The sequence below is a fragment of the Pinus tabuliformis genome, chromosome 4_2, assembly GCF_031772625.1.
Source record: "Pinus tabuliformis cultivar Carrire ecotype Pingquan chromosome 4_2, CPIR1, whole genome shotgun sequence".
NCBI lineage: Eukaryota > Viridiplantae > Streptophyta > Pinopsida > Pinales > Pinaceae > Pinus > Pinus tabuliformis.
Window position 1 is genome coordinate 144,714,869 of NC_142304.1, and position 19,627 is coordinate 144,734,495.

General features: G+C 40.9%; 1 protein-coding gene across 1 annotated transcript in view; it reads left to right on the forward strand.

Annotated features, from left to right (window-relative positions):
- Window positions 1–15,297: 15,297 nt before the first annotated feature.
- Window positions 15,298–19,627, forward strand: part of LOC149168623 (sm-like protein LSM1B) — a 65,782-nt gene continuing 61,452 nt past the window's right edge. Inside the window, exon 1 of the mRNA XM_089428346.1 lies at window positions 15,298–15,858. Coding sequence (XP_089284472.1) covers window positions 15,666–15,858 — 193 coding nt within the window. The 5' untranslated portion in view covers window positions 15,298–15,665. The remainder of the gene's footprint in view (window positions 15,859–19,627) is intronic.

Consider the following 19,627-nt stretch of genomic DNA (forward strand, 5'->3'; position numbering starts at 1 on the left):
CTGCAAAATAGTCACTCACACTTTGTTGGACGTGAGCACAAGCTATAATGTGGGCAAATACGTGAGCAAACTCATTGGCATACTCAATCCCTTGATTGTGCAAGATCTGGTGCACAACTGTAGTCACAACTGATAGCAATCTGATTCTCTACCACCTGTCCCTGTTGAACTGAACATGCACTGACATGCAACTGAGTTAACTGATGTATTCATTAGTTGTATTATGAGTTAATAACTTGTGAATTAATTAATAACTAATTCACCCAACTCATCTCTAGTCTATTTGCCAGTTAGACTAAATACAACCAGTTTAACAAAGCTAAACTGAACACAACTCCATCATCTCCACAATCAACTCCACCAAACTCAACTGATTGAGTTCTAACTGAAGTCATGCATGCAACAACTCAATTGACTCATAAGAAAAGCGTATTTCCTTCTGACAGCTGCATGTGCCACCTCTGTAGCTCAAACTGAAGTGCTCCAAGAGAATAAGATTAAGTTTATAGTCCAAATATTATTGTGAGATAATAATATTTGACTTTTCTATTTTTGACAGCCAGTCTAAAAATAGACTTTGATCACTCACACTGTGATTACTCACACTTTCATCAAAAATAGAAGTCCATCTATTTTTTCCCAACTTGATCAATCATCCATAAACAACAACCTGCAATCCATAGACATGATCCATATGTCTAAAAATAGACTTGCGCCAAAAATAGCCTGCGGGCCCACTTAGTGAAGGCGACTCTTTTCACTAAGCTCCATCATCTTGTTGCAATCTCAACACTCCCTCTCGACAAGATATGGATTATCAGCAACCCCTATCCTGCCTCGGTGGTACTCGAATTTGCTCCTGGTGAGAGCCTTCGTCAGAATATCAGCATCCTGATCTTCCATTGGAATGTACGAAAGTAACATGATCTTCCGCTGCATACAATCTCTGATATGATGGTACCTGATGTCAATATGTTTAGATCTATCATGAAATACAGGATTAGCCGAGAGTTTAATGCAACTCTGGTTATCACAGTAAATCACAGTAGGATCCAAATGAGAACCGAACAAACCAACTAGGATCTTCCTCATCCTGAAGACCCCTCCTGATGTGCTCTTTCTGTCTGTTGGGCTCCCTGCCCAATCTGCATTCGTGAAGCCACATAGCTTCACCTCATCCTCCTATCTGTACCACAAACCATATCCCGATGTGCCTCTCAAGTAGCGCAATACATGCTTGCCCGCCTTTCAGAAGAGCTTGGTAGGCTTAACCATAGCTTGTGAAAGCTGGTTAACTGCATAGCATATATCAGGTCGTGTATTGACCAAATACATCAGCGACCCCACCAACTGTCGATAAACAGTGGCATCCACTTCTTCTCCCGAAGTGGCATCCTCCTTCCTCCAACCTCCAGGAAGAGGAGTATCAACAGGCTTGCAGCCATGCATGTTGAACTTCTCCAGTATCTCCCGAGCATACTTGCCCTGAGAAACAAACAGTCCACCACTGCGCTGCCATATTTCCAATCCTAGGAAATAGTGAAGGAGGCCCAAGTCCTTCATCTCAAACTCTGTAGCAAGATCCTTTTTGCATGACAGTATCAACAGCTCATCACCCGTTAGAATCAAATCATCAACATACAGTACAATGATAAGCAACTTACCCTCCACCACAATCTGGTATAGGTTCGGATCCGCCTCGCTCTTGGAGAATCCAAGTCCTGTGAAATAGTTGTCTATCCGTGTGTACCAAGCACGTGGTGCTTGCTTCAACCCATACAACGCTCTCTTGAGCCTGCACACATGCGACTCGCTGCTGAAGACTTCAAAGCCTTCGAGTTGCTCAATGTACACCTCCTCCTCAATGACTCCGTTGAGGAATGCAGTCTTCACATCCATCTGATGAATGTGCCATCCCATCTGCGCTGAGAGAGCAAGAATCGTCCGTATGGAAGAATACCTTGCGACAGGTGCAAAGGTCTCCTCATAATCGATCCCCTCAATCTGTGAAAAGCCTCGGGCAACAAATCTTGCCTTGTACTTCTCCTCACTCCCGTCAGCTGCCTGCTTAACTTTGTAGATCCATCTCGAACCCACCACTGATTTCCCTTCCGATCTAGGAACAATCTCCCATGCACTGTTTCTGACAATAGAATCATACTCTTCCACCATGGCGTCTACCCATGCGGGATCCTCCACAGCTTCCTCGAAAGAGGATGGCTCAGTCACAACACACTTGCTCATAAGAGCCATGTATCCAGTGTACCGATCAGGTGACTGTCTCTGCCTGCGTTGGGCTGTAGGTGGTCCTATAACTTTCTCTGCATCTTGAGCCAGTCGCTCAGCTTCTGTCAAGCGCTTTCGCCCTCTGATGGTTGGTGCTGCATGAGTGGTCTCTTCCACTCCATGAACCTCGTCCTGTGGCTGATCCACGTCCTGAAGCTCATCCTTAGGAACTAATAGCTCCTCATCTGCATGCAAGTGTAGCTCCCTCTCAAGCGAACACTTCATGGCTTTCTCCTCCTGAAATTTTATATCCCGTCGCACAACAGTTTTACCACTGTCTGGCAAATACACACGATAGTTGTGGGGTGTATCAGTGTACCCCACAAATATCCCAACCTCTGCGGTCGGCTCCAACTTCTTCCTGGCATCCTTCGTCACATGCATGTAAATGTTAGCACCAAAAATCCTCAAATGAGAAAGATCAGGCTTCTTACCAGAATAAGTCTCCTCAGGTGTACTCATGCCAAGTATCCTATGAGGACAACGGTTCTGCACATAAACTGCTGTATTGCATGCTTTTGCCCACAAGTGAAGGGGTAGACCATGATCATGCAACATTGCCCATGCAGCACCCACAATCGTTCTGTTCTTTCGCTCAGCTACCCCATTCTGTTGTGGGTTATGGGGAGCTATGAGCTCTCTACGAATCCCTTCTGCCTTGCAGAAATCCTTGAACTCGTCCGAGATGTATTCACCACCATTATCGCTCCTAAGAGCCTTCACCTTCTTCCCCAACTCCTTCTCAACCAGTGCTTTGAATTCACAGAACTTTGAATATGTCTCGCTCTTCTTCTGCATGAAGAAGATCCAGCACTTACGAGAGAAATCATCAACAAAAATCACATAATACCTGTGTTTTGCTGTCGAAGCAACTGAGAAAGGTCCACACACGTCTGTGTGAATTCTCTCAAGGATCGTCGTGGCGCGACTATCCTTCTCGTGAAAGGTGGCTTTCACAAACTTCCCCAAAGTACACCCCTTGCACTGATCTGACTGCGCAAGTGTGCCTTTAGGAAGCCCTGTAGTGATCTGCTGCAGTATCTTCAAGGCTCCATGGTGAAGGTGACCCAATCTCCTGTGCCACAACTCGCCATCATCCCGGCTCACCAATCCTTCTGCCTTGCCTGCCATTGCTGCGCATCCATCTACATGCAACTGATAAAGGTTCCTCACTCGAACCCCTATCTTCCGGGTCTCACCAGTTGTCTTGCTGCGCAGGAAAGCCTTTCCCTCGCTGAAAACAACATCATACCCCTTGTCTTCTAACATCGCCACTGAGATGAGATTCTTCTTCAATCCTGGAACATGCATGACTTCCTTCAATACAAAGGGTTTACCAGACTCCCTCTCAAAGGAAATGGTACCGATACCGGTCGCACTGTATCTACCATCATCGCCCATCTCGATGTGCACTCCAAGATCTTTGTCCTCCATATCAAAGAACAAATCTCTATCTCCCGTCATGTGAAAAGACGCACCACTGTCCAAGAACCACACTGATCCCATCACACTTGAAACCAAGCATGCGATCAATGAAAAATCAAGCTCAAACTGAGAAGCTAAGGCCTCTCCCCCTGCAGATCCAGCAGCTTGCTTGTTCTTCTTCTTCTGCGGACAATTTGTGGCAAAGTGTCCGTGCTGGTGACAGTGAAAACACTTCACCTTGGACATATCCTGCTTCTTGCCTTTCGCACCAGACTGAGAAGCTTTCTTGCTCTTCCCTTTCTTTGCTTTGGCAGCCAAAGCACAATTCTCTTCATCAGCTCCCTTTGACGAAGATCCGTCCCTGGTACTCCGCCTGATCTCCTCCTGCACAAGATCTGACCATAGTCTTTCCCATCCTGGCAACTTCTCCCGACCATTGACAGAGTCCTGATAGGAATGCCAACTCTTCGGAAGACCAAGGAGAGCCAAGCTCACCAAGTCCTCATCATCGACAGTAACCCCCACACTTCCCAGCTCATCTCGACACTGAGTGAACTTCGTGAGATACTTGGGAATACTGTCACCCTTCTCGCATTTGATGTTTCTGAGTTTATCTTTGAGCGCCAGCTTCCTCTGATCGCTCTTGCTTTGGAATAATTCTGTTAATGGTTTCCACATCAAATATGGAGTAGCCTTTCCATGGAGGCTGGACACAATGTGATCTTTCACACCCTCCAACAGAATCCTTCGACATTTTGCGGTCTTCTTTTGCCAAACTTCCGCCTCAGCAGCATCAGTAGGCTTTGGGATATCCGTATCTATGAACTCCTTCAGCCCGTTATCATCCAATACTGCCTCCATCCTGTCCTTCCATGCAATATAGTTTGAGCTGCCCTCAAGAGCATACTCCAATCGCAATCCGTTGAAAGACATTGTTGCGTTGTCACCAAGAAAACACTGCTGCATTTTCGAATTCCACCAGCAACCAACTCAACTGCTTCCGATCTAGAATTCGTGAGAACACAATATTTCTCGTACAGAGATTGACTGTATGGGCATTCACCGATATCTCACCTTCCAAAGGAAGGATGAATCCAGAGGCTACCTGGCCCGATTACAGACTCTGCCTGAAGAAATAGAATGTAAACACTTCCTGAATAGTAGATCTGATGATCAACAGCTCTGATACCATGTAGAAACTTTTTCTACAATTATCTAGCTCGCTCTGATACCATGTAGAAATTTTGAATAATTTAACACATATTCAACAGAGATTATCCTGATCATGTACTATTGCGGAATACATACACAATACATAAGCTCCTCTACGTTGATCATCAATATAGCAGCATCAATAACAATAAAACATCAAGAGCATTCACACATTAACACAGTATGTATCCCGAGGAAAGCATCTCGCTAAAAACCCCAACTATCTGTATATTAATGATTTGAGTCATGTAACATTACACAACATAATACTTCTCACAAGTATCTCCACCTCTGTTACACACAATACAGCTCAGATCTGATCTCCAAATCTCTTCCACTGCTTGCCTGCCTCCACTGCTCAATACCTGCTCAAGAACTGATGAGAATGGCTTACCAAACTCGTTTTTCACCTGCAAAATAGTCACTCACACTTTGTTGGACGTGAGCACAAGCTATAATGTGGGCAAATACGTGAGCAAACTCATTGGCATACTCAATCCCTTGATTGTGCAAGATCTGGTGCACAACTATAGTCACAACTGATAGCAATCTGATTCTCTACCACCTATCCCTGTTGAACTGAACATGCACTGACATGCAACTGAGTTAACTGATGTATTCATTAGTTGTATTATGAGTTAATAACTCGTGAATTAATTAATAACTAATTCACCCAACTCATCTCTAGTCTATTTGCCAGTTAGACTAAATACAACCAGTTTAACAAAGCTAAACTGAACACAACTCCATCAACTCCACAATCAACTCCACCAAACTCAACTGATTGAGTTCTAACTGAAGTCATGCATGCAACAACTCAACTGACTCATAAGAAAAGCGTATTTCCTTCTGACAGCTGCATGTGCCACCTCTGTAGCTCAAACTGAAGTGCTCCAAGAGAATAAGATTAAGTTTATAGTCCAAATATTATTGTGAGATAATAATATTTGACTTTTCTATTTTTGACAGCCAGTCTAAAAATAGACTTTGATCACTCACACTGTGATTACTCACACTTTCATCAAAAATAGAAGTCCATCTATTTTTTCCCAACTTGATCAATCATCCATAAACAGCAACCAGCAATCCATAGACATGATCCATATGTCTAAAAATAGACATAGTCTAAAAATAGACTTGCGCCAAAAATAGCCTGCGGGCCCACTTAGTGAAGGCGACTCTTTTCACTAAGCTCCATCATCTTGTTGCAATCTCAACATTCCTTGTGAAACAAATTTCGTTGGGCTATGTTGAAGAATAATTATTCGCAATAGTAGGAGGCATAAGCTATAAGCCCAGAGCTCCAACGACAACACAAAGGGCTACCGAGGCTTGTCTTAGGTGGAAATATAGATCCATAACACATCCTTTGAGCACTATAATGGCATATTCTTGATCTCTAAGGCAGCAGCCAGACAAATTATGAAGTTCCCACAAGTTGTCTCCGGTGTTGCTCATCTCCTGGCCGCCAAGTTCACAACCAAACTCTGATATCGTTGAGGGATGTTGTCATCAAAGCACTCAACTCCCTAGCCATGCTAAGGAGGAAGAGGTGGTCTGCCTTGGCCTATGCCTCTCCTTATGGGTTTGTTGCGCTCTCTCACCATTGCAACAAAGTATGGACAATGAGTTTCACCGAGCTTTCTATTGCCATTGCCATTCCAATTCTTAATGTGCTTCTTAGTGTCATTGAGTTGGTGAGTAAGTCTAGCAAATTGGAAAATTGTTCCCAATTTGACCATAAATTTCGAGTCACTAACAACATGCCACTACATCCATTGTTTGATCTACTAACTGTAGAGAAGGCAAACTTGGAGCGTCATTGATCTCTTGGTTTAATGTCCTTGATCATGGTGATCATGTGGGTGTTTAATGTTTCCCTCTGCTACTTGGGCACCTAGATCAGGGCTATTTATATTATCATGTTGCTTCATGTTTAAATAAAGAATTTGAATGATTTGTTATTGAAGGATCTAAACATTTTTTGTCAATAAATGAAGAAGAGAAAGATCATCAATTTCCTTACAATAGTGGCCTAATATTATGATAGGTATATGGGTTGTTACAAGAAGGGTTGGAAGGAGGTTCTCGCATTTAGAAACCTCTCTTTGAAGGGGAAACTCATTCCTTGGAAACAAAGTTCTTCCTAAAAGTGATGTAATCGTTCTTTTTGAGGATCCATTGAGTAGCACAATGACATCCTCGACAGTAACATTGTCTTCGTCAAAGGTTCCATGATATCTACTAAATCTTGAAGGGAATAATAGATACGAGGTCAAGAGACTAGCTCTAATGATTATGGAACCTAACATCTTACCACAAAATATGGGCATAATCCAATACATGTGGAGTTTTGTAATGAAGAGGAAAGAGAGTAATAGAAAGCGATGACAATGAGAACAAAGCCCCATGCACACACAATGATTAGCCCCACAACTCCATCTCTAATTTAAGTCATGTTGAGTAGATTCTTCAATGTAATAGGCTAAAGGAATACTGAAGCAAAAATATAAATGATATAAGTTGAAGAATTGTAAATTTATTTTCCTTGCAACCAAGCACCACACCCTCTAGCTTGTGGGCAAGGTCATGATATTCTTTAGGGCTCAAGGTCATATAATAACAACTCTCAAAGCTATTACAATAATATACTCAATATGAGCTCAACATGTCACTTGTAAGAATTGAACCTAGATGAAAATGATAATAATCATTCCTCCCAACCATCCAAAATCAATCCAATTTTGCTAAAGCAAGTGTCGATCCTTCTATTTCATTAAGTCGAAAAATAGTATACAATATTTACAAACGTCCACCCGATGCCAAGGAATCAGAAAAAATTAGAGCACTAGCCACCTAGGGCAAAAACTCTTAGCCTTACAAAGAAATGAACAAACCCAAGGAATATCAATCAAAATTACATCCTGGCCCCCGGAAAACCCACGGACTCTCCCGCACCCCAGCCCCCAGAAAAGCCCCTACCATCTGAGCCGTCCATTTCCACACTCAACCCAACGACCGAGGAGGAAATCTCTCAGCAAAGATGACCGATGTTTAATGGTCCCGCCCCACCAAGCTGCACGATCAAGCTTAATTGTTGATCCCCTTCAACGAAATCCTATGGATGAGATCAATATCGCACCAAACAAGATAATCAAACATTAGTGTGCGATGAAGGGCGGTTTACGGATCCATCTCCCTGCCATGTGTAGGAGGCTCATTGGAATTGCTGCAAAATCGCTAAAACCATTTCCCACTTGAAAACGGTGCAATCAGCCGAAAATTTACATGCCGAAACCCCGAATTTTGAATAATCCGACTGCCGGAAAACACTGGATTCTTCCCTCGCATTTTATTCTTCCTTGCCTGAACCTGGACCTAAGTAAAGATAAGAGGCTTACCACTGGTTGAAGAACTATGATGTCTGTTTTGTTCACCCTGATGAACTAAGATATCCGTCTCGCTAACTATGGGATTTTCAACGGCCAGTTGTGGTCTGCTCCCCGCCAAAGAACAGTTTACAAGATATTGATGACGCATACAGAGGACAAATCAAATCAAGATAGCCTCCATGGCTTTGTATCTAAACACTTCCCTATCTTCTTCCGCTTGCTCGCAAAAAGAGCTCTCAGTCTGCTCAGACACAACTCCTGCCACTCCATCGAAACCTTCTCATTTGTACAGTTGACACCCTGGTTGGCAAGAAGATCCACCAGCTTATTTGCCTTTTTGTGAATATGGTGGAAATTGACAGTGCGGAGGCCTTGGAGATGACCCTGAATTCTCTGGAAAACCCGGATTAATTTCCGATGTTTGGAGACTTTCTCCGGCATTGTTCCACTATTTATTTTTTTCATTGAGTTAATGATTAAATCAGAGTCCACCTCTATCATCACATTGAAATAGTTATCTTGACTTAGAAAATCCAGGCATTGCTCCAAAGCCATTAGTTCAGCCATGTTGTTGGTGGATGTTCCTAGGTGGCAATGGAAGATGAATATAACACTTCCCTCTGCATCCCTAAGGACTCCTCCATACCCATCAGTTCCTGAGTTCCATTTTGAAACCCCGTCAATATTGTATTTCAAATAGACTTCTGGGGGAGGATGCTAGAAATCCTTCTCTGTATCCATAGATATAACCTTCCTATCTAGGCCTTGAGGAGTGAGCCCTTACATTCCCAGCTGCCTGAGAATTTTTAAATCCACATCTGAGGGAGAATTTTTAGGGTAGTTATGAACAGTGGTTCCCACTGTCTCCTTAAGCTGTTTCAAGATTATCTTAAATAGGCGGTGTGGGGGATTCTTTTCATCCTTAAATGTTCTTTTGTTCCTTTCCTTCCGAACATTCCATATAATGAAGCTTGGTGTAAGGGCCCAAGATGAGCTAAGAATTTCATAATCTAAAAATTTCTTCTCCAATTATTGAGGGTACTAATGATGCTCCCTCTGTCCCTGTCGAATTGTTGAAAGATTGTGGCAAATATGTCCCATAACCAGGAGGTGAAAATGCAGTTGTTGAGTAAATGCTCCATTGTTTCCTCTTGAGCCTCACAGAGCTGGCATCTTGAAGGCCCCAGAAAACCCCTCTTCCTGATGTTGTCCCAAGTCATGATTTTCTTGTGGTATACCAACCACATGAAGAGTTTTATTTTCATCCACCCTTGGTGCCTCCATAGGTTCTGCCAGATTTTGTCTGGAACCTAGGGATCCAGCTCAAGGAGAATGCCTTTTGCTTCCTTAAAATTAAAGGTGCCCTCTTTGTTATTGCCCCATCTTAGTTGGTCTTGCCCCCCTGCAACTAATATCTTCCTTTATTCCACCATTTTCATGAGTGCCTCTGCTTTTGTTTTCAAGAGATTGTTATCTCTGCAATCAATGTTTCTCCAGATTCTCCACTTTTCCGTATGATGAGTATGATTCTAGAAGTCCTTTACCTTAATTAATCCTTGGCAATCTGTCTCCTGCTTAAGGTCGAGGAAGTCTTCTTTTAATAGAATTGGTTCTTGTTGCCACTTATCTTCCCAAAAAAGAGCAATATCTCCTTCTCTGATTTCCCAGAAGTTATTTTCTGGTACTAGGCTTATATTCTCCCAGGCTTTGTTCCAGATGTATGAGCCCTTTATATTTCTTGACATTCATATGAGATCACTGTTTTTCCAGGAGCTTGCATATTTTTCTTTCTAGATATTTGCCCATTGAGTCTCTGGACGCTGAACCCAATGCCACCATAGTTTGCCCCCTAAAACTTTGCTGAGTATTTCTTGATCATCCAAGCCTAGACCTCCATGGTTCTTGGGCCTACAAATTTTTTCCCAAGACACTAAAGCCCATTTCTTCCTAGTCTCCTCCTTACCCCAAAGGAAGTTTCTTTGAATATTTCTGAGTTGCTGAAGGACTCCTTTTGGAGCTGGGACGACTGATAACATAAAAATAGGGATTGCTTGCAGAACAACTTTTGTAAGTACTAACCTGCCAACAAGATTTAAAGATCTCATGGTCCATTTACTGACTTTATCCTGCAACTTATTGATCAAGGGTTCCCAAATACTTTTGAGCATCAGTTTAGCAGTTAGAGGAACTCCCAAATATTTTGATGGAAGGGAATCCCTTTGAAAGCCTAGAATTATGGAGATATTTTTCTGAATAGCAATATTGGTATTGAAGAAAAAGATTTTTGATTTGGAGAGATTAACTTCCATACCTGAAGCCAAGGCTAAGAGATTCAATATTTTTTTGTAGGTTGAAGCTTCTTTGACTGTGGGGACTCCCTGTAACATGGTATCATCTACAAATTGTTGGTGAGTCAGGGCCTGACCATTCTCAGTTAGTTGCAGGCCCTTAATCTTTCCTGTTACTTTAGACTGCTTTATTGACCGACCCAGTCCTTCCAACATGAGGATGAAAAGAAAGGGAGAGAGCGGGTCTCCCTGTTTGAGGCCTCTTGAAGGACTGAAAATCTCTGAGGGAGAGCCATTAACTAATATAGAAAAACTGGAGGAAGTCACCAATGCCATTACCCATCTGACCCAGTTGTGATCAAATCCAAAAGTAATAGTAATTTTCTTGATATAGGTCTAGTTTACCTTGTCATAAGCTTTGGCTACATCCAATTGCATGATCATGCCCGCCTGCCTCTTGCTAGTTAATGAGTGAACCACCTCTTCAGCTTGAATGATGTTGTCAAGAATTTGTCTGCCTTCCATGTAACCTGATTGTTCCCCTGAAACCAGAACCGGAAGTAAAGGTTTGAGTCTGTTAGCCACAACCTTGGATATTATCTTGTAGACCACATTGCATAGGGCTAAGTGTCTATATTTATCCGGTGTTTCAGCAATGTCCTGTTTGGGGATCAGGGAGATGAAGGAGGTATTGAGCGCTTTCAGAATGGTTTTTTTTCAACCTGGAGTCCTCCACAACATTCAAAATATCTTGTTTAACAATATTCCAACAAGCTTTGAAAAAGACCACATTGAAACAATCCGGGCCTGGTTCTTTGCCATTCTGCATATCTTTGAGGACTTCACTAACCTTCTCTTCCGTTACTAGCCTATTAAGGTTGAAATTATCCTCTCTGGACACCAGTTTCAGTATATTACTAGTTACCTCCCTAATGAAGTGCTCTCTATCTGAGTTGTTCTCCTGAGTTATACCTTGGAAGTGCTGGACTAACATAACTTCTGTAGCTTCATGGGAGATATGAAGCTCCCCCTCCTCATTCTTGATCAAAGAGATTCTGTTGTGAGTTCTATTAGCCATGGTGGCTCTGTGAAAAAACTTAGTTACGCTATCCTTCTTTGAGCCATTGAACTCTAGACTTTTGTCTCCAAAATATTTCCTCTTGTTTACATAGATTCTCCCAATATTGATGATGTTTATCCACTTGATCGCTTATGGCTTTATCAAAGCCTTCCGTGATCAGAGCTTGGTTGAGAACCTGCATTTTGTTTTCAACAACATTTTTCTCCTAAAAAATATTGTCAAAATCCTTCTTGTTCCAATCTTTAAGCTAGAGCTTGATGTGCTTTAGTCTTTTGTGAAGTAGGAACATTCTTGTCCCTTGAATCTGCAAATCTTTTGACCACCATTTCTCAATGTTGCTGATGAAGTCTGGGTGTGACAGCCAGATATTCTCAAATTTGAAAGTTTTGTTCCTGCGAGTACCAATACCCTTAATCTCCAATTGAACCGGCCAGTGATCTGAGCCTCCAAAGGGAAGAACTCTCGCTGTTACTTCTTTATCTGTCAGCATAAGATCCTCAAAGATGATGTATCTGTCTAACTTTGAGGTTACATGGGACTCTCCTCCTCTTTTATTATTCCAAGTAAAGATGCCAGTATTCTTATTAGTGTTAACGAGATTCATATTGTCTGAAAAGGTTTGAAATGCTAAAGAGTCTTTACTTAGAGCTCTGGTTCCCCCTTTTTTCTTTGAAAGAGATTTGATCATGTTGAAGTCACCTCCCATGATCCAGGGTACATCTGCATGTCTGTCCTTGAGATCCACAAGGGAATCTAGAAACTTGAGTTTGTCATCTATTCTCTGAGGACCATAAACGTTTGTGACTAGAAAGGTATCCCTATCTCCTGCCAGTTGAATAACAACTGATAAATAATTCCTGGAAGCCTCAGCATCTAAAATGCCAATTTTTTGGGGGTTCCAAAGAGTGAGTATGCCCCCCACTGTGTTCTCTGCTTTGACTTCAAGAAACTCAAATCTGTTGAGCCATTTGCTATGAATTTGTCTTAATTTTTGAATGGAACATTTCGTTTCTTGGATGAAAATTATATCCGACGTTTCTTGTTTCATTCTATTACTAAGTATTCTCTGCTTTCTCTTACTCCCTAGACCTCTAATATTCCAAGATGTTAACTTCATTATTAAAGATTTGTAAAGGAGTAGCTGGCCAGATCTTTCATCTTAACTTAATCAATCATTAGCTTTCCACACTCCATTAGGAGTTCATTCTGCTTTTTCTTGCCTCTTTTCTTGCTTGGGTTTCTAGTGGCTAATCTCGGAGTCGTTTTCATCGTTTTCACACCTCTGTTGTTCTGCTTATCTATGACTTTTCCTCTTTCCAGCACCTTAGACCCTGTTTTCCATAAAAACAACTGTTGTATTCTATTGAGCTCTTCTTGAGGTAACGAATCTACTCCTCCCGTGGTTCCCTGTATCAAGAACCCTTCCAGATCTAGGTTTTCTTTGTCAAGAATTTCCTGTAGTTCATGGTCCTCCAGGTCCATCTCATTCTGGGTCATTTCCTGATCCATCTCCAGTTCTGCATCACTCATTATAGCTTCTTTCTGATAATCAATATCCAGTGTTTGTTCCCGGTTTTCTTCTTTCTCCTTTTCCACAAGACTTCCTTCCATTGCTTGATCTTCTTTTGTGATCTCTTCCTCTTCCTCAAGCACTTGGAATTTGTTCTGACTGATCTGTTTTCCTTCATCTTGATGTTGTTTTGGTCCTCTTTTACCTCCTTTTCCTCGATTAACCACTTTTTGGAAGCTGTCTGTTTCCTTCATTGTGTTAGTTTTGCTCTTGTTTACTGCTTTACTGAGCGGACAGTCTCTGAAAAGGTGTCCATGTTCATGACATCTGCGGCATCTGAACGGAATGTGCTCATAGTCTACTGTTTGCACCCATTCTTCATCAAAAACTTCCAAGATCACCTCATCCGGTAGAGCTCCTGATAGATCCATTTCCACACATATTCTCGCAAAGGAAGTATATTTTCCCCTTCTAGTGGCTTCAGAAGCTTTGACAAAGCGACCTAATTTGTTGCCTATGGCGGCTAACGATTCATTTTGCCAGTAATCAAGAGGTAGACAATAGAGCCTTACCCAGACCGGTACTAAAGTAAAAGTTTCCCTTTCTGGAACAAAATTCATCATCCATAGCCGCATGTAGAGTCCAGCTGTAGCATAGAAGTAAGGCCCTCCTTCGAATACTCTGTCCTTATCTTCAATGTTCGTGAACACCACAGTAAAGAATTCCTTTGACCCAAGATGTAGTTCAATGCTCCCTTTAGGTTTCCAGTGGTATTTGATCCACGACTGTAAAGCTTTTTCAGTGGGCCATAATCCCATGAACTTACAGATGATGGCATACGTCCGCATGTGATCCCTGTGCGCCTGCAGAGCCGAATCATTTAAAATAACTCTGGGTGTTATCTTTGCTTTGGGTTTGCAGGGTCCCTTTTGTTTTTTGTCTTTAGTTCCCTGTTTTTTGTCTTCTTCCTCCTTGCCTTTTGTGCCATTATTTTCCTTATTTATGGCTTCTCCTATCTCCTCTTCCATGTTTCTTTTCCCTTCCTCCATAGTACCTCTAGCATTTTCTAGAGGTTTCTTGCCTCTGCTGGCTACGACCTCCTTATAGGAGGGAGTGGTGCTCCCTCCTCTGTGGCCCTCCATATGGTTCACCAACTGCAACTATCTGAAACCCTCGTTGTTCGCCCTCGCCCTCTCAAATGTCGATAAAAAAAACATCAATCCAATTAACACAAAAAACTATTTATAATAAAAGACATATTATTATTTTTAATTGTAAATCATAATAATACACCAAAGAAGCTTCTTTTAATGACCTAAAACTTAATTAAAGTGGATATACTTAACAAATGAATTAACAATTTTTAATGTAGAGTTAATAATGAATGAACAATGCTGGGAGGTTAATGATATGGAAGTAATAGTACAAGTATTGGTCTCCTCAAAATACACTAATATAATATAATGTAAAGCGCACCTTGTATGTTAAAAAGTTACTTATTCCTTGGGATGGAGTCATGTTTTGTGCCTTATAATTTAATACTATCTATATCTTATTAATGTGGTTATATGTAAGAAGCAACCATGTTTGTAGATTTTCATAGTTAAAAATGTGATGATGAAAACTTTTGGAACACCATATGATCTCGTCACCTTTTGAACGAAAATTTCACTTATCTTCATAGACACTAAATTAAACTAAAATGATGATGATTTTTTTTGTGACCCAAAAGAACCCAACAGCGCACTTGACACATAATTACTAGTAAACCTTTAAGAGTCTACACCCTTTCTTCAGAATCACAAACCGGGGGATTTAAATGGTGACATAAAAATATATTTCATATTGAAAGAAATAACCAAAAACCAAGTGATATGAGTGCAAGTTATAAGTTATAGGACACCTAAAGATGATGTATGATGACGCTCAACAATTAGCTGCGAATGGAATCTTCTTGTTTCCAACTGGTGTTAGTTGACTCGTCTTGTCTGAGACGCGTGTAGCCAGCAAGACATTTATATCCATGTGGAATCCAGCTTGGCATAGTTCGGGGCATTTGTCGAGGAGAAATTACGGCGAGGACGGCGAACGGAAATTTGTGGGAAAGCAACTGGAAGTAAAGAGCAAAGGCATGGGAGGAGCAGAAGTTATACCTACATAGATTTGCATTGCCCCGTTGCCCCCTTTTTTATTTTTGCAAGAAGCAAGTTTTGACCGTCCGTCTGTTGGGCCACTTTTGATTCGAGTGTTGCTTGAAAAGCTACTTTGTGGGTGATTGACACACATATATATTTTTCCTCTACTATTCCTGCAACAAAGGGGGATTTGAGTGGGCTATTTTCCAGCACATAGATTGACAAGTGTATTTTACGAGTTATAGGGCTTCTGAGGAAGATCTGGTCGCATGAGCACAGCTTATCAATTAATCGACCGATCGTTAGTTTGGGGAGGACGGAGGAGGGCCGCTGCCAATGCTATTTACAATAATAAGTTCGACAGATTACTTCAGGTTTGGCTGTATTATCACTATTATTGGTGTTGCAGCAAATAGCAATAGCAATAACGGTATCAAAGCAGGAAAATTTAGAGAGCAGGAGGAGGGGATGTCTTGGGCAGGCCCGGAGGACATCTTCCTCTCCACTTCTCTTGCCAGTTACCTAGATAGTAAGTACCATTCTCCCTTCCTTTCCTTCTTTCTCTGCGGTAAACGAGTTTAAAATTAAATTGTTCTAGTTAGGGCTATGGTTTCTGCGCCAACTCTTCTTTTACGCTACTTGTTTTGCTGCAATATTGGCCTCCGTTCCGTCGGCATCTTCTGCTTCACTAAATACGTGGATCTAGGTTTTGTTTGTTTTTGTTCTGTGTTCTTCTCAGATGACATGTGTAAGCTGTCGAGGTTAGCGGATGGAAATTGTTAGGAATAGCTGCAAGTTCAATCCCTATGGATGGATTTGGGTTTCATCGTTTTTTTGTTTTGCGGCATGGGTTTGCTCTAGTTATTTGTATGTGTTGCTGTCAAATTGCTGAATAAAATGTACAAGTTCAATGCCCAGCGGTGGACTTGGGTTTGGGTTTCTTCTATTTCGTGTTTTTGGATATGGGTTTGGTCTAGCGGTTATTACATTGGCTTAGTCTAGTCGGTCTCTTCTCAAATGGGCTTGGTTTAGTAGTTAGTGTATGGCACTCATCAATATTGATTGCGAGTTTGATTTCCATGGAGTCGTCAACACTGAAACAGACAGTTATGCCCAAAATAGTCTCCGTTAAAAGAAGATGGTGTTCAAATACCTAAAAAATTCAGTTTGCCATGGTTCTTCTTTTCCAATTGTAATCTGGTTTGTTTATATGCAACTTTTTTGATACTTTCTCCAATATCCTTGCACAGATAGTGATCTCAATGGTAACTAGAATATAAGACAAAGAGGACCTTGTTCACTTGTTAAGATGAATGCCGAAATAATTTCAACAAAGGCAGTTCAGTCATTATATTTTCCTAATTGTTACATTAGAATACACTTTGGGCTGACTTATATGTTGGATAGAACGTTAATATTTTCTGCCACAATAAATTGAAGGTAAAATAGTTTTTTTTTTTTAAAGTTCGGTTGGTGAGACATGTCTGGGCAATTGAACTTCCGATCACTTGGATACACCAGGGGTTGCCAACCTGCTTTTTGCCAATTGTGCTACCACCCGTAGACGAAGGTAAAGCAGTTTTGAAAACAGTGTTAAGAGGCATTTTTAAGTGTCAAGAGATTTAAAAATCAGGTAAAACTGGATATTAGATTTAATGCAACCTATCTACTAGCAAGAAGTCACCTTTACTGATTTTATGTTTTCGTTGTACCTATTTGAGTGAGGATAACGAGAACCTCTATGAGCCATAGAGATGGATTAAGAATGACAAATTCCAAATGTTATTGACACTCCATGTAAGATATTTTACGGTACTTAATAGCACAGTTTACATACCCAATATACTTCTTTTATGAACCTGTTCAAGGTGGCCCTCAAGTGTCATGAGCTTTGTTGCCTGAAATCCCGTGGAGTGTTATTATCCAGGGAAGTATTTACATACAAGTTTGTGTCATGGCTTTGGGATTTAGATATAACTAGCAGTTGGTAAATTATGTTGCCAGCACAACCTTTAATAAAGATTTTAAATACAGCATGCATTAGGATGGAGAGTATTGTTAAAGAATACTGTCTAAGCTGCAAAAACATTTGTTAGAGATAGGGTTTTGGGATAAGTGATGCTTTTATATTACAGGCTAACACCCCCCAAAAGGGTCATGACATTATGTGCTAGGATGGCCACTTTACAACTTTCAATAAAGATTATAAATACACCATGCAATGGGATGGACAGTATTTTTAAAAAACTGTCCAAGCTGCAAAAACATTTGTTAGAGACAGCGTTTTGGGATAATTGATGCTTTTATATTACAGGCTAAAACCACATGGCCTCTTTACAACTCTGCACCTGGCAGGTATTCACGTTGTGCCTTCCGTATGGTAGAAATGAACACAAATTTTACTAGACCATCCTCGCGGAGCACATTTGGAAGTTTCTGTAACGATGCAGATAACTAGAAGTTCATCATTATTGAACATTTTCATTAAATCCTCTCTCTCCCTCTATTTTTCCAAGGAAAACCTCATGGGGAAATCCAAAGGATGCTTCCCCACATTCATGGATGGCATCCCAAGTAAACTCATTGGTGTGGACTAGTGCATCTCACCCAGGGGGATTCAAATCAGGCACCTGTCAGTATAGAGCTAGCCAAATGCCAAGCACCAATGGCCATAATCGGTTGAGCTACCCCTCATGCTGAATCTTCTATCTGTCTTAGGATATTTAAAGTTAAATCTTCTGTGACCTCTAAGTTTGCAAATTTTATGTTGCAAATGACACAAAATTTACAGTGTACTTATTGCTATTTAAAATATTGAATTGCACATTGTGGATGACTGAGAAAGTTCCATACTGCTGTGATAAAATGGGAATATTCTTACAGTGTACTTATTGCTATATAAAATAGTAAATTGCGCATTGGGTGTTGACTGAAAAAGTTATGCACTCCTGTAATAAAATGAGAATGCCCCTATTGCTCTTAGAAAATGAGAAATGTTCATGAAATCATTAATGCTCTGGGAGCATTCTCAAGAGTAAGATCTCTCAAAGGGAGGACCATCCTTGTAATAAAATGAGAATGCTCTTAGAAAACAAGAAATGCTCATGAAATCATTAATGCTCTGGGAGCATTCTCAAGAGTAAGATCTCTCAAAGGGAGGACCATCCTTGTAATAAAATGAGAATGCTCTTAGAAAACAAGAAATGCTCATGAAATCATCAATGCCTTGGGGCCCGGGGGAGTTCTCAAGAGAAACATATCCGAAGGGGAGGATCATCCTTGTTCCATTTAATTCTTGAAATGTTTCGATTTGTTGGCAATCTAAATTTCTTTCTTGGATTTCATAATCTCAAGTGTATCAATGCGATATCTATCAAGATGGTTTAGGAAGCCTCTATTAACGGATACAATAACTCCAGTTTCTGCTTTTGTGAATTTTCACATTGTAAATCTCCATTCTTTTGTTACTGTAATCCACATTCTTCAGTAATAAATCCAGGACCCAGATTGGACTTTCTTCCTGATCGTCCATTCGGTTATACTCTCTGCCGATTTGCAAACCAACAGGATTTGTCCTACAATTCCTTTTGCAGATTTAGCATGTCCTTGTAAATTTTCATTCTTGCTTTATCTTTCCTTTTTGCTTCTTTCTATAATCTTCAATTTACACAAACCATTCTTTAACTGAGCATAGGTCTATGAAGGCATAGAATATGTGCAGCTAAGTAAGCACCACTTGTAGGTCACAAAGTTGTGGGAGAAAGAATTGCAGATAGGTAACAGCCTATAGGCTTGTAGTTCAGATATATGGTTATGTAAGAGATCGCAAAAGCAGGTTTCAAGAACCCCCAGAGGAATGTGTCTGCAGGAAGACTGAAGCCATAAGATAGTTATAGAAAATCAAACGAATTGTAACATTAGGTTGTGGGAAAACCAAAGAGGCCTGCACCATTGAAAGCTTGCATAAATGAAATAAGTTCACAATAGCAGTTTTCATGATCCCACAAGGACTGCGAGCACTGTTGACCTAGCTGCAAAACCCAGTTTGTGGAAGAACCAACAAAGACACAATAGAAGAAATGCAAAACATCAAGTGGATGAACTAGTGGGGAAGCTAAACTATTAATATGAGAATGCAAAAGAGCAACAGACATAGAGCATATTGATAGTTGGAACTTTGATGTGCAAATTGGGTAAAGTGAAGGACTGAAATGAGCTTCAAGGATAATGCCCTTGTTGTGGTAAGTCTAAAACACCTCTGGCATGGTCAAACCTGCTTGAATGATGCATATAAGGTA